The sequence below is a fragment of the Harpia harpyja genome, chromosome 5 (genome assembly GCF_026419915.1).
Source record: "Harpia harpyja isolate bHarHar1 chromosome 5, bHarHar1 primary haplotype, whole genome shotgun sequence".
Classification (NCBI taxonomy): Eukaryota; Metazoa; Chordata; class Aves; order Accipitriformes; family Accipitridae; genus Harpia; species Harpia harpyja.
Window position 1 is genome coordinate 9916550 of NC_068944.1, and position 14923 is coordinate 9931472.

The 14923-nt window shown below is 40.5% G+C and overlaps 1 protein-coding gene across 6 annotated transcripts in view; it reads right to left on the reverse strand.

Moving 5' to 3' along the window:
* Positions 1–14615, reverse strand: part of LOC128141839 (uncharacterized) — a 36288-nt gene extending 21673 nt beyond the window's left edge. The window contains exons 1-4 of one of the 6 annotated variants that reach the window (XM_052787085.1): positions 14486–14615; positions 14050–14141; positions 13002–13070; positions 5638–5671 (exon numbers count right to left, since the gene is read on the reverse strand). In XM_052787085.1, the coding sequence (XP_052643045.1) occupies positions 5638–5671; positions 13002–13070; positions 14050–14124 (178 nt within the window). In that variant the 5' untranslated portion in view covers positions 14125–14141; positions 14486–14615. Of the gene's footprint in view, positions 1–4933; positions 5106–5637; positions 5672–12781; positions 12889–13001; positions 13071–14049; positions 14142–14468 lie in introns of those variants that run through there. The other 5 variants (XM_052787084.1, XM_052787086.1, XM_052787088.1 and 2 more) reach the window with 5 other exon arrangements.
* Between the last annotated feature and the right edge of the window lie 308 nt (positions 14616–14923).

The following is a 14923-nucleotide window of genomic DNA, read 5'->3' on the forward strand; positions in this document are numbered from 1 at the left end:
CAATGAGCTAAAAATCAGCTGGACTGCCAGGCTCAAAGGGCAACGATCAACAGCCCAGCCTCTTGGTATTCATTAAGCAGCAGAGTACCCCAGACTGATTCCAGGGCCCACAACAGTTAACATCATCATCAATAACCTGGTTGAGGATGCATAGAACACCCTCAGCAAATTCACAGACAGTAGTAGTTTAGGGGATACAACTGATGTCACAGCTTCAGTTGAGCAGGACCTTGGGAACATTAAGGATTAAAGAAACTTTAAGAAACATTGTAAGCGTAGAGTTCTGCAGCTGAAACAATCCCATTCACAAGTACAGGCTGGGATCTGGCTGAATGAGCAGGGACACTGTCAAAAAGAACCTCAGAGTTATGATGAATGCCAAACCGAATATTGGCCAAAAGCATGTCTCCCATAAACTAGGCAAACTCCATATTGAGATACTGCACAGGCAGCATACTTCAGAAAGTCTTATCCTCCATAATCTGGGACTTGTGAGGCTATCTAGTTCCATCCTTCTCCAGTTCGAGTGGGATGGGGAGAAATCAGAGATGGTCCAGCGGAAGGGCTACCAAGATAAACAACCCAGGGCAAATAACTTGGGAGAACAGTTTTGGGAGCTGGACTTGTTTAGTCTGGTAAAGTGGAGGCTAAGAGGAGATCTAATAACATGGATAACTGAACTGCAGCTACAAAGATGAGTCAAACCCTTTGGGGATGTGACAACAGCATAAGTAGCAGCCAGAAATAGTTCCTTAGGAGGCACAGATTAGATGTTAGGACAAAATTCCTCTTTAAGACAGAGGAGCAACTACGGACTGATTAAACACAGGTAGCAGACTCTCTGCCCTTGGAGATGTCCAAGGCTTCAGTAAGCAGGTGATGATCCAGCACTGGCGGTAGTCCTGCTTCAATCAGGAAGTAGAAAAGCACCTAATCAGTCTCAGGAAATCCCTTCCAACTAATGAATTTATTTAGTAAGAGATATTTTCCAGATACTAGTTATCTATACAAACAAACAAAAAAATCCCTTTCCTTTCAATATTCAATGACACTATGCTGAACATATTTCTTTGTTCTCCACCTTTTACATCTATACATGTATTTGTAATGAACACACATTCCTAATGACTGCCAGAAATAAAACAGCTGTGTTTCAAAACTTAAGGACAGTTTCAGACACTGTCAATCCAGTTACTCAGAGGAACAAAGAGGTACTGGACTCAGCATTGCAAATTCACTTTTGAATACAAGAGGTGAAGTACACAAAGACTCTATATTCCATTTTATGGGGGAACTCCCCAAGAGAGAGGTGGAAAAGGAGTTGGAGTAGTGTTCAGTCTTAGTACTTCTATTATTACGGTTTCTGAAACATTTTCTCTTCTAGTCTGTAAGTCAAAAGAACTTCCAGGTTTCCTTTCTTTGAAAAGGTAACAGTAGCTTTACACCCCAAAACTTTAGGCGTACTAATCAATGCTTGACAGACACTGAGCATGGAGGGACATGTTAAATAAATTTATCTTGTATCATAAAGCTGAAATGCTGATCAGGATACTGATAAGGTTGTCATTGGTGAACTCAAAGCAGAATACATGACATTTGTGCTTTCACTGCAGAAAGAAGTTGTAGTCAGTGCTGTTAAATAAATGCAGCTTATCTTCAGATCCAATTCCTCCCCTTGACTCCATGCTTTACAGAATGACTATAATGAAGCTTTCTTTACTCCTGGTGCTACTTAAAGATTTTAAGTTGAAGAACGTAGATGCAGGTTGCTAGATCCAGCAACTAAACACCTACAATGTCCCTTATTACGCTTTTCATTTGTATCATTGCAAGAGAAGTACTGCAAGCTAACTGCAATACAAGAAAAATTCCATAGGCTGTGCAAAAAAATTCCATTAATACACTCTTCTTTGTGCCAAACTAATTTCACCAATAAAGCTAGGCAGCCCAGAAATGGCTTTAATAGGGCTCATACTCCATACTATGCCTCCTACCTGAGCTGCCTTGTTTTAGTAGTAAACCACTGGATTTTGCTCCTGCCCAGGGAACATTTGCCTAACAACTATATTGGCATTCCTCCATCATTTAATGCTCCTTGCTCAAAGTAAAAAGTTTTCCAAACTTGTCTGCTTTGGGCAAAAGGTGCCAGGAAAGAAAGCAATGTTCAATCTCCTCCCCTCCTTATCCCTGAACAAGTACATGCAACTGCCTCAGCTAGAGCTGAAAGAAGTCTTCCATCTGTCCAATTCTATCATTGTACAACAAAATCACAACTAGAATTTATATACTTAACTGAGCTTTGGTTTAACTCTCTTAGTAAAGTCCTAGAATTTCAGGATCTTCTCTTCCCACATCTTCCATTAAGTTGCTCTCCTCTGAACTGCTGGAGAGCATGCAAAAAAAACACCCCAGATATCCAATTCTGTCATTACCACAAAAATAACTTTTTGATAGGTTTTGCCATATGGAAACTCACATGGTATCCACGTGTCTTTCTTACAGAAAATGGTATGCCTCCAAACACAATCATCTGGCAACAGATGAATTTCCTGACTTAACTGACTTCAAAGCCAACAAGATTGTACAGTTAAACAGTCAGGTTACTCATGGTCATCAGTTCTGCATTATGAACAGTTACTTTTGATGAGTTCACAGAGGATACTATACATGGCATGTCCCATTTGAAAACACTCAGAATCGAAATCGTTTGTCTTTTTTAATTTTGGTTTACAAATGATAGCAGCATTGGTGGTGTTCTCCCTACTGACAAAGAAACTTTTTTTTAATTCTGCAGCAGGGAAGAAATTGCAGATGTTGGTGTAAAACATTTTAAATATGTCAAACCGCATCCTCTGAAGTACTTGTTCTTCTTTAGACACTGTACATTTCAGATACTTGTCAGATTTTGTCCCAAGTGATTTCCAAGAAAACTCATCCTTCGCTTTGACAACATCCATACTTTTTTGTTCCTGGCTCTTTGAACTCCAGCTCTGTGAAATGCTGCCACATTTCACTCTCACTGGAGTACTGGATAACACGAGCATAAGAATAAGATTACAGATCCAGCAGCAATAACAGGAGCATCTCATTAATTTATATCCTGAAATAATACTAGACTCATACTTTACATAGTGCACCTAATTTAAGAATATCCATACTTTCCATGCTCATTCATAAGACTCCACCACTTTACTCCACAAATGCAGTATAATTCTTGTTCATGCTTACTACATACATCTGCAAACCGTAGAAAAAATAATCAACGATTTAAAATGAAAAAACAAAGGCCAAGCAAATTCAGAATTTATTCTTGTATCTCAGTGACAGAGTACAATGAATTTCTTGGATCTGCTGGCTCTTGAGCAAGAATTATTTGTATAATCGGTAATGTCCATGGGAAAGTTTCGAGAAGTTCTGCATATATATTGAATACATAATTCTGCATTGCAATTCCCAAAATGAAATCTGAATTGCCATCTTCAATAAGTTACCCAGGCGGAAAGCTTTTCTACCTGAAAAAAACCAACAAACCCCAACGCAACTAAAACATACAAATAAACTTCATCAGGCCAAATTTCAGCCTCTTTTGGACAAATAAACCCTAACAGTGGCTTGCAAATTTGCCTCCCACGTCTGGATCTTTAGTGAAGCAGAATTCAATATGAATAAAGTAGAATAAAGGAGACATCAACAGTATGAATAATCATTTCATATTAGAAGTAAAAGACATTGATTGCTTCACAATGATTACTGAGGCACAGAACTTCCTGGATGAAAGCACATCTCGCAATGCTTCTGACATGTGGTACCCTGTGATGCTGAGACTCCACCAGAAGTTAGCTCTAACTTCTTTACCAAAATTTCATGTCTAGATTCTTCGTTTTAATAATCAGGTATTTTAACTTATCTCTTCTCATTCTATAAGATAGAATCTTTTAACTGTGATGTAACCCATGACATTTCCAGAGATGCAGTGTTTATAACGAGCATACTTTCTTAACCTGACTTCTCCATGAAATGGAGCTTGTAGTACATTAAGCAGTACTGTTTTCTAAAGGCATACGTCTTTGCAACAGGCTCCTGTATTCCACCACTCTTTTTACAGTCTTGCTGCCACACCTCCTGTCCTCTTATTCAAGTCTCACTTTCTGTCCCATGCATCCTTTACATTACTCCTCCAAAACAAGTTTTCATGGTCTTGAAGCAAGAACTTCTTCAGTTAATGAGTATTACTTCTAGTGACCGTTTCTGACAAGAAATACAAAGAAATCTCTAGAAATTGCCTTCCACTAAAAACACTAGCCCATAGCCAAACAAATCTATTGTTGTTGCTGAGGAATTTTGGACTGCTCAAATTCACTGGATTTTGAGGAGACCTGTATGTTTCAGAACTTTTGCAGAAATTCTGTCAAGGAGCTTCATTACCAGTATTTCTAAAAAGAGAAGATCTACACGCAGTACTCATGTCTGCTGAGGCAAAATGTCTCATAACTGTTCACATACTTGAATGATATGTCTTGCACTGATATTCTCTTGTCAACACCAAACCACGAGAGCAGCTAATGAAGCCCAGTCTCTTCGGCAATGGACTCTGACCAGTGCTCTTCTAAACCTTTCTCTTGTGTTGATTCTTCAGGGTCCAGTAAGTAGTGAGCTCAGTCTGCAGCACTTCCCTCAGTAGAGGATTTATACCATCTCTCTTCTCTGTGCAGATGTGTAATTTCAGGAACCCCTGATGAACTTGGTTCAAAAAGGCTGAGAGATTCAAAAGATACTGGGGAACAGATGACAAAGCCAGAATGTAAGCCTTGTTTCTTACGAGGCCAGGCTAAGAAAATAAAGTAGAAGCAAAATGCTTATTTCTTGTGATGACTGACTGTATAACCATTTTGGTTTTTAATCTGCTCATTGGTTTTTATCAGTATTCCCGTACCTGCCAATGTTCTCTGCTTCCTGTACTTTAAAAATCTTGTATGTCATCATCAGTGCCTTTACAACAAGACTTCCATTTCCACCGTGAGCTAGTTATATCCCACGTTTTCAACCTTTCACCACAACTGTTGTTTTCATTGACATACGACAGCCTGGATTCATGTTCTCAGCTTCTGGAGGAAAAGATACCCCAACAACTGAGTTTACCTTCAATAGGTCTTTGCTACTTCAAGTCCACTACAATAAAGAGAGGCAGAACATTCCTGTGATGCAGCTAGGCAACTCCAGCACTGGTAGAGCTGCATCTGCAACAATGCTGTGTTAGCCTACTGATTTAGCTTCTTACCATACTGCCTGAAGCTTAGCAATGAGTGCATAAAGCTGACAGACAAGTGGGAGACGGTTTAGCCTGGGCAGTTAAGAAACTAAAATACTGACTATCCATCCCTCTACTAGACAGATATACAAATATTTAGATGTGGAAAGGCATAATTAAGGTTTCATGCTCTAAAATATTTCTTAGCTCAGCAGTTCACTAGATAGAAATCTCAGAAGAATGTTCAGCATAAAAAGAGAAACACAGTTATAGACAGACACATAAATCTGGCAAATGCAAATACCTGAACTACTAGAAAAGTAACAAACATTAAAATCCCCAAGCAATATCTATCCTAGGAGGCTGGAAGAAAAAAGTGTTATACTTACAATAGACAGTCTCGGGTCTCAGGGCTTTCTCTTTCTTTAATTATGAAGATGCAAGTCATCCCAAAATAAAATAAGAAAAAGAAATTAATGTGCTGCACCATTTGAAGGAAAAACCCTGTACTTCCTGAGAAGCCTTTGCAGATGAATTACGCTACAGGCCAAAGTTTCCATTATCAAATAGGAAAAATTAGAGCCTTTATCATTTTCTGCAAAAGCTGGAAGTACTGACAAAAGTGTACTTACAGTTAATACAAGGTTAATTTCAAGAAAGCTCTGTTATTACTGAAGTTTTAAGAGATGATTATGGCTTGAAACACAACATCAAGGATGCCAGACAAAACCTTGAGTTCTGCATGATTACAGCTCCTGAGTTTTCAAAAATTGTAGTTCCAACTAAAAAGAAAACTCACCCCAAAAGGAAAAACCAACTAACAAAAAGCAGCCCCCCCACCATTTTGAGTGGATTTGGCTAAACCTTAAGGCTAGTCAAATCCCCTGAAAGTTCATTCATATCTTGAAGAACAGGAAAAGTGGTTTTCATCAGCTGAATCCAGAACAGATTGCTTTTTGGCAGATTCTAAGGAAAAGAGGAACTTAAATTTCCATTTCAGAACATGCCTAAAACAATCCTGACTCATTCTGAGATTTTTTGGGCAAATAAACACAAACTTGCCATTTACAAGAATGAAATAAGCATGATCATTCTACCAGTAAAGCAGCTGTCTGCCCAGTGCAGTCCATAGAGTTGAGTGCTATATTTTCAGTATTCAGTGGCATGGAAGAGATGCTGCATGTCCATGTTGAGAATTCAATAGGAAGCAAGACTGACACAATAGTCAATTGTTTAAGAAGCCAAATAGCTGTTCTTTCATTGCAGTTATAAAAAAGGAAGTTACCTAAGTCCCAGTATCGCCACAGGTAGTGGGTGGTATAGTATGAGCTCAGCAGGATTTTATAAGCTTAGAATACAGACACAGTCTCCCTTGTGGTTATGCTGTCACAAGGGGTTTTGGTACCTGTCCTTCTACAGAGTTTTACAACAAACAGCTGCTAATACCTAACTTTTCAGACAAGTGAAGAAAACATTAGCAACTGTGAGCTGCTGCTCCAAGAGAATTTCTTCCTGACCATTTTTGGACAATCGACTTTGACTTTGCACCTGGATTACTGCTTTTGTTAGTATTAGAAATGGAGTCCCACAACTGAAGCTAAGGGGTCCATTTTATTTGTGACCCCTTCTTGAGGTTTCTTTATATAAAAATAAAAAAAAGCAGGAAGCAAAAAACCCAAAACTACATCAGGAATGAAGATTCTCACACATTAGGTAAGGAACTTGCTCTCTGTCCTAGGTCATGTGTTGCAAGCAAGTTGCAACAGCTGTTTTTGAGCTAAGACTATGAAAAGTTAGGGTAACTTTTAACAAAGTGTCTAACTTTGAAAAGTCAAAACTCAAAAACCGCTGGTTTTTAGGGTTCAAACTTCCCACGCACACTGTAATCTGTAAGAGCTACTGTGTAATTAGTTTTCCACAGAATTCAAGTTCACAGGTTATCTAACAAAACAGTTTCACATGCATAGTTATGTATTATGTAAACATAATTTAGTTGTTCCTAAATATATACACTCTTAAAATCATATCAACTAGATGTTAGCAGCCCATACACAGAAATTCTATTTATTTTAATTCTTCAAGCTCATACTAAGCAATCAAGTTTTTTTTTCCAAAAGAAAAGCTCTACAGTTTAAGCCTCTTTGGATCATGAAGGTAAGCTGCAGAAAGTAACAGCATGCTTTTTGAGACCAAACATAAACAATACAACAGCAAGGCAATTTTCCTGTAACTGTATTTTCAACCACACATTCTGATGCACATCAAACCAGGGGCAAGAGGTACAGCAGAAATGAGAACACTGAAATGGTGAAGACAAAAACTAACAATGCTCTTCACAGATCTGAATATTCCTTGTTTCTAATGAGGCTGCAGAGTCCTGAATGCAGATTCCTCTCCCTTTGGAACATAGTAGTCATTTCTACCCTATCTATCCCCAGTTATGAAGGGAGGGCAAGAAGCCTTGAACCCTTAATAGAACCACAACAATCTCATCTCTGCTCCAAATACAGTTCACAGAAGAGGCAACACTCTTCTGCTGGTGCCATACCTGCAAAGGGCTGTTCAAAATACATGGAAAAAAGACATTCCACTCTAGGATTTCCTCTCTAAAACTGAGGAATACAGCTAAAGCATATTTGCAAAATCAGAATAAAATATATCACATACCACCATATTCCAGATATATGCACAGCAGGTATATTTTAATACAGCATGGGTTTACGAAAGGCAGGTCCTGCTTGACCAACCTGATCTCCTTCTATGACCAGGTGACCCACCTAGTGGATGAGGGAAAGGCTGTCGATATTATTTTCCTAGACTTCAGCAAGGCCTTTGACACTGTCTCTCATGGCATGCTCCTTGAGAAGCTGGCGTCTTGTGGCCTGGATAAGTGCACTATTCACTGGGTGAAAAACTGGCTGGATGGCCGAGCCCAGAGGGTAGTGGTGAATGGGGTGAAATCCAGTTGGCGGCGGGTCACAAGTGGCGTTCCCCAGGGCTCAGTGTTGGGCCCTGTTCTGTTTAATATCTTTATTGATGATTTGGATGAGGGGATTGAGTGCACCCTCAGCAAGTTTGCAGACGACACCAAGTTGGGAGGCAGGGTCGATCTGCTTGAGGGTAGGGAGGCTCTACAAAGAGATCTGGACAGGCTGGATCGATGGGCTGAGGCCAATCGTATGAGGTTCAACAAGGCCAAGTGCCGGGTCCTGCACTTGGGTCACAGCAACCCCATGCAGCGCTACAGGCTTGGGGAAGAGTGGCTGGAAAGCTGCCCGGCAGAGAAAGACCTGGGGGTGCTGGTTGACAGCCGGCTGAATATGAGCCAGCAGTGTGCCCAGGTGGCCAAGAAGGCCAACGGCATCCTGGCCTGTATCAGAAATGGTGTGGCCAGCAGGAGCAGGGAGGTGGTTGTTCCCCTGTACTCGGCACTGGTGAGGCCGCACCTCGAGTCCTGTGTTCAGTTTTGGGCCCCTCACTACAGGAAAGACATTGAGCTGCTTGAGCGTGTCCAGAGAAGGGCAACCAAGTTGGTGAGGGGCCTGGAGCACAAGTCTTATGAGGAGCGGCTGAGGGATCTGGGGTTGTTCAGTCTAGAAAAGAGGAGGCTGAGGGGAGACCTTATCGCTCTCTACAACTACCTGAAAGGGGGTTGTAGTGAGGTGGGTGTTGGTCTCTTCTGTCAGGTGTCTGGAGATAGGACAAGAGGAAATGGCCTCAAGTTGAGGCAAGGGAGATTTAGGTTAGATATTAGGAAAAATTTTTTTACTGAGAGGGTTGTCAAACATTGGAATGGGCTGCCCAGGGAAGTGGTTGATTCACCATCCCTGGAGGTATTCAAAAAGTGAGTGGACAGGGTACTCCAGGGCATGGTTTAGGGGGCATGGTTAATGGTTGGACTTGATGATCTTGAAGGTCTTTTCCAACCGAAATGATTCTATGATTCTATGATTCTAATTATTTGGGGACTGCTCCCTCAAAAGGCCTAGCTTTCTACTCAGCTGTCAAAAAAACCCAAACCCACCTTTCATGCATTATATCTCCCATTACTCTTATAGACTTGGTTCAATGAAAAGCGTTAGTAAACTTATGGAAACGTAGTTTTCTAACCATTTTACCGTAACAGCTAAAAGTAGCATGCAACTTTGTTTTTCAAAGTATGTAATACAAGCCAATTCCAATTTCCAAAGAGCTAAGAACTACATGCACATGTATGAACACTATTTTGTCTTTTTCCACCCCCCATCAATATCTATTCAGCAACAAAACCACAAAACCCCATCATTATGCAACTATGCAGAGGTCATAAGGTACTCAATGCACAAGATATACACAGCCTTGTACTGTGATCATCCCAACCCCACAATCTTTTGTCCATCAGTACTTTTTACAGGGGTTTGGTCTCATGAGTTATCAGTGCTATTAAAAATTAGATGTGTATTCTGCTTATTACTCAAGCTCCAGTTCAAGGACACAGAAAGCATCATAGTCACAAACACTGAAGTCAGTAAGAAATACAAACTCTTGGCACAACAAAGAATCAACTCTCAGGGATAGAAACTAAATGAACTCTGAAGAAGTACACCATATAGAATTAAAATATTACCTAGTATTTTGTAAACTAAGCATTCAAAGACTTGAGAACTTCTATGTTTAAGTTTCATACATCATAGAATGCAAGTAGCAACAATTTTATCTAATTAGATAACTGATCATCTACTATTTGACTAAAGCCCCTACTCTGAGACTTGTTCGGAAAAAAATATTCACATAAATTTCAAAGTGCAAATGGAAAAGACTTCAAATAAAACCTAATCTAGTAACAAACTACGAAGTCATTCCACTACTAATCATTTGCTTGAAATACTTTTAAATTACTTCTATTTTATGATGCTATGTGTCATCCAATCTATTTCTATCCCTTGAAATCAATCACACATCAATCCAGTGGGTTACCAAGCATTGAGCCTGCAAATGTAGAAATGAAAATACAAATGAAAACTCAGGACTCCCTTTCTTCTAAGAACAGAGACTCAGTTTAATGCACCAAATTATTAGCCTCCAACACAGTCAGAGGAATTCCATAAGGCTTTAGGTATAGGCTTATTCTCTTTTAGTTTGGGAAGTAACAAAGTATTCTGGGTAAACTTCTGTCCAATTTATAACAAGTCTGGGTAGTCTGCCTAAGCTGCCATGAAGAGACAGATACTATTTACACTTTCCCCTCCAGCAGCAAATGAGTTAGGCACTGTCAGTTCAAACACCAAGATTGAGAGTCAGTACAGGAAAAACATCCTAAAATTCTCTAACTCATCAAAAGCAATATTCCTGGAGTCTGAGGAGCGTAGCACATATGAATTAGATTTCTAAAAAAAAAAAAAAAAAAGTCATTTTCATTCTTTCTTTATACATAGGTCACTAATAAAAATCTTCCTAGTTTTACGGAAGCAATGCATTTGGTACAATTTATCTAAGAAGTATGCCTAGATGTTTGTGAAGTGGCCTCTTTTAAAGAAATTATGCATTCTGATGCTATTGTTTAGGAGTCAATGGTAACGATATACAGGTGAACAAACCAATCAATGTACAGAGATGAAACAAAGGTATGCCAAAGTAATCTAGATAAATATCTTATGAACCTATCCAAAATCCAGAAAACCCAAACTACCCAGGTGACCAAAGAAGAGAGATACAATAACTATGTACACAAAAAGTCAACTGATGTATTCCTACAGATCTATCAGATAGTCAAGCATTACTAGACCAGCTACTCAAAATAATGCATTTTATTTTGAATAGCTATAGGAAATGTAGACCACTGAAATGAGAATCATTTCACACATGTAGCAAGTGTTTACTTCGTTTCTTGGAATTTTCCCAGTGACTGTCCTTCTCCTGATGAAGGGTTATTTCTTGTGTTTTTGAAACTTCCCCTGGTGGAGGACAAGCACAAAGTATCTTTACTAATGCCATTTTAAAAACAAATGGGTAGCCAAAAGAAAAAAAAAAAGTAATCTGACTAAAGTCGTAAAAAATGGCTGGTGGGTTGGCCAGTGTTACGATTTAGGTAAAGAACCATCATCTTCTCTTCATTTTGTTATGTCGTCAGGACATCCTTTGGTATTATTTTGAGCAGGAACTCCTCTAGTAAGGAACAAACTAAGAGCTATTCACTATCAACACCTAGCCTGTATCAAAAAGGAACATAAGCTCAGGACTTCCACAGTTACTTCAAGCTTGGTGATACAAAAACTTCCTGAGATAACTCAATGAATTCTGATCTTCTGCCAAAACATACAATAGATTTCATAATTTAAAGTGAGAAATTAGAGGTAATTGAAAAGAATGATGACACGATCTTGGAAAGTTATCCCTACAGAAATGCAGTCATGTGACTTACCAGGACTCTACACACCAGCACTAACATTTAAGCATCCCGTTTTCAACCTGCCTGATTCTCGTTCACTATCAGTTTGCCGTTCTTTGTTAACTCAATAAACTTTGACAGATGTAGCCTAGTGTACACTGATTTCTCAGAGTGAAACAGAAGGAAAACTACATGCAGATTTGCTAATAATCACTAGTTTTTCCACTTTAAAAGGGAGAAAAAGCAATAACTGGATTGCTATGAAGCTTAGCTAGGAAATAAAAAGAAACAACCACAAAACCAAAGGAACTCCTTGCATCAGCAAGAACATTTGGCAGGACATGAAAAATACTACAGTACTGTACACTTCTATTGGATCAACAGGTAACAAAAGACTGAATCCTGGGGGGGGGGGGGGGGGGGGGGGGAGTGTTTGGACAAAGCAGAGCCACTGATACAAAAGTCAAAGCTATTAAAGTGATCAGCAAACAGGTAAAAAAATACTATTAATATGTCCTGAGAACAAAGAGGTGGGGAGATGCCCCTCATCTACAACTGAAAGAAAAGGGGCACACAAACACTTGAGAAAGACAGTATTGCAGTTAGTCTTTAGTGTTCCAGGAAGAATAAAATGTCATTAAGGAAACATCAGAGCACGCACTTCACTGCCACAACAATACAATCTGATGACAGCAATCCTAAGTAACAGAGGAAAGTACAACTGAGTATGTCTCAACTTCATAGGCTGAGAGCGTGGAGTTTTAAACAAAAGATAATCATTAGCCAATCAACAGTCAAAAGTTCAGTCAAACAACATTTATAAAAGCCGTATCTCTAAATACATCCTCACAGAACGTTGTCTAATAATTTAAGTACAAAACACGCAAAGGCAGTAAAACAGGAAGTTGTTATTGAGATGCTTCAAACACACAGAACCATAGGACTTGGTAGTTAAGCCTATGTAACTCCTGCAAGAAATCTGAATTGATGTTACTATCAAAGTAACAAGTAAGCTAGTTTTATTCAAAGTACAGGTGAGTTATGTAGACTTGGAAAACAGAGCAGTACCTTTACCGACTGTATCAAAACCCAGAAGTTTGCATTCTTTCACCATCTGTGACTTACACGTAATTCAAACGTTAATTTCACAATTAACACACATTTACCTTTAGGTATGGTTGATGTTTCAAGTTACATGCTGGTCAAAACAGAGTTGTGAGATTTCCACCTCATCTTTTTCTTGGGATTTTTCAAGCAAATTACTGTTACAGATCTACCAATAAGTAAGATAAGCACTTGAAGCCACTGAAATCAATTTCTGAACTTTACAAGAATCCCAGATTTATGATTAAATTTGCATATACAGTTAATATGGAAAAAGGTTACCTTTTTATGCTTTACACCACGATAGTGTGACTGAAGACTTAGAGAACTCATACATGGAACTTTACAAACCTAAAAAGAAAAATTGAAAGCACATCTTCAGTTATGCTATGGATATTCTGTAGTTGGTGAGTTATAAGAACTGGAAATACATCTGTTTCTACAGCATAATTCTCAAGGTCTTCTTTGGCTTAAACAGTACAATTCGCGTGACGTTTAGGAGAGCAGCATACCACTAAAGTGACAAGAAATAGTGGGCAAACCTGTTCAAATGATACTTAAATACACGTTTAAATATACTAGGTGGTACGAATCTTTTAAGAGCTTCCCCCTTCCCTCCTACCACCACTTTCTGGATTCTTAGTGTTTTAAACTTCTCCAGGCTGGAAAGCAAAGAAGGGATGACCATACAGTGACTAGAAAGGAATGGAGACAAAATTATGCCCTAGAATAACTGCAACTCCGTTCATTGCTACATCAAAGGGATCAGAAAAACAATGAAGACATCTGCATTTCATTAAGATCCACAGACACACATACACCATTACAATAATTAATGGAAGACAATACAGATCTACAATTATTTCTTACTATCTTTAGCTAAAAAAAAGCAATGACTAATATAGGCTAATATTGCCTATTCTCTTGACATACTGTCCCAGAAGTTTAATGCACCAGAAGAAACCTCACTGCTAGAAGAATATATGATTGACAAGTTCAACACGTTCTGACCCGGAGTTGTAGCCTTTACAGATAAATGAGCCTTTACAGTTGCCTATGAGAAATACTTAACAGAGATTTGAAAGACTACAGTTAAGGACCATCATATTGCACCTGTGACTGCTCAAGAACAAACTGAATTCTCCAAATCCTAAGACAAGCAGCTCTTCCAGAGACTGACCACGTTATTCTCCGCATTAACAGCTTCTCTCACTTACAATTTTGCCCCACTACATCGAGCTTAGGTCTGCATTTCTAAGAGCATGGTCTTTAATACCTTAGGCCTGCATTTTAGCATACAGTCGGAAAAGCCATCAAGAAGAGCACTCACTTCACAAAAAAATATTTTTTTTTCAGATTCCGGTTTGCCATCTTCTGGCTTAACTTCTTCAGTCACAGTGCTCATCCTGCAAAACGGGCTCACTGCACACAATGAAAAAAAAAAAAATAAATAAATCCAACTCTTGTTTATACGGTACTTTTCAGCAAACAATTGGGGGCGGGACGGAAGGGTTAGTCGGATGAATTAAGTTGATTATTTTGCTTCAACGCACTTCCAGGCGAAACCACACCTTTTATCCCTAGGACACCTTCCCAGCCTTAAGCCTCCCGGTAAAGGCACCCTCCCCGCTCGCCTTTCTGGAGCGGTTTCACAGAGAAGCCGGCCCCCAGGCAGCTCCGCTCTCCGGCCCCGCACACCCCCCGCCGCTCCCGCCTCCCCCCCGCGACCCGCTGAAGTCACGGCGGTACCTCAGCGCCGCTCTCACCCGCTATGGCCCCCGGCGCCTGCTTCAGCGGCCACCCTCCGCCGCGTCCCCAGGCTGGGCCGGTAACGACAGCGACCCCGCCGAGACAGAGAGAGAACGAGAGCGAGCGCGCACGCCCCCCCAACGGTCATCCGGGAGCTCGAGCCGCCCCCCCCCACCCTCCTCTCCGTCACTTCCGCTGCTTCACCGCCACCAGGAGACACCCGGGGGAGGGGGCCGAAACCAGCGCCCCGCCCCCGCTCACCGGTAGGCAGCCAATAGGCACGAAGCCGCCCGCCTCAACCAATGGGGAGACGGCGCCGCCTGGCGCGGCTGGGAGCCCTCCCCTCCCCTCCCTCCGGGAGCGACGGCCCCGCCCTCCCCGGCCGCTTCCTGGCGCCCCCTGGCGGCCGGATGAGGGGAGGTGACGGCAAGTAACACGCTCGGCAACGGTTTTAA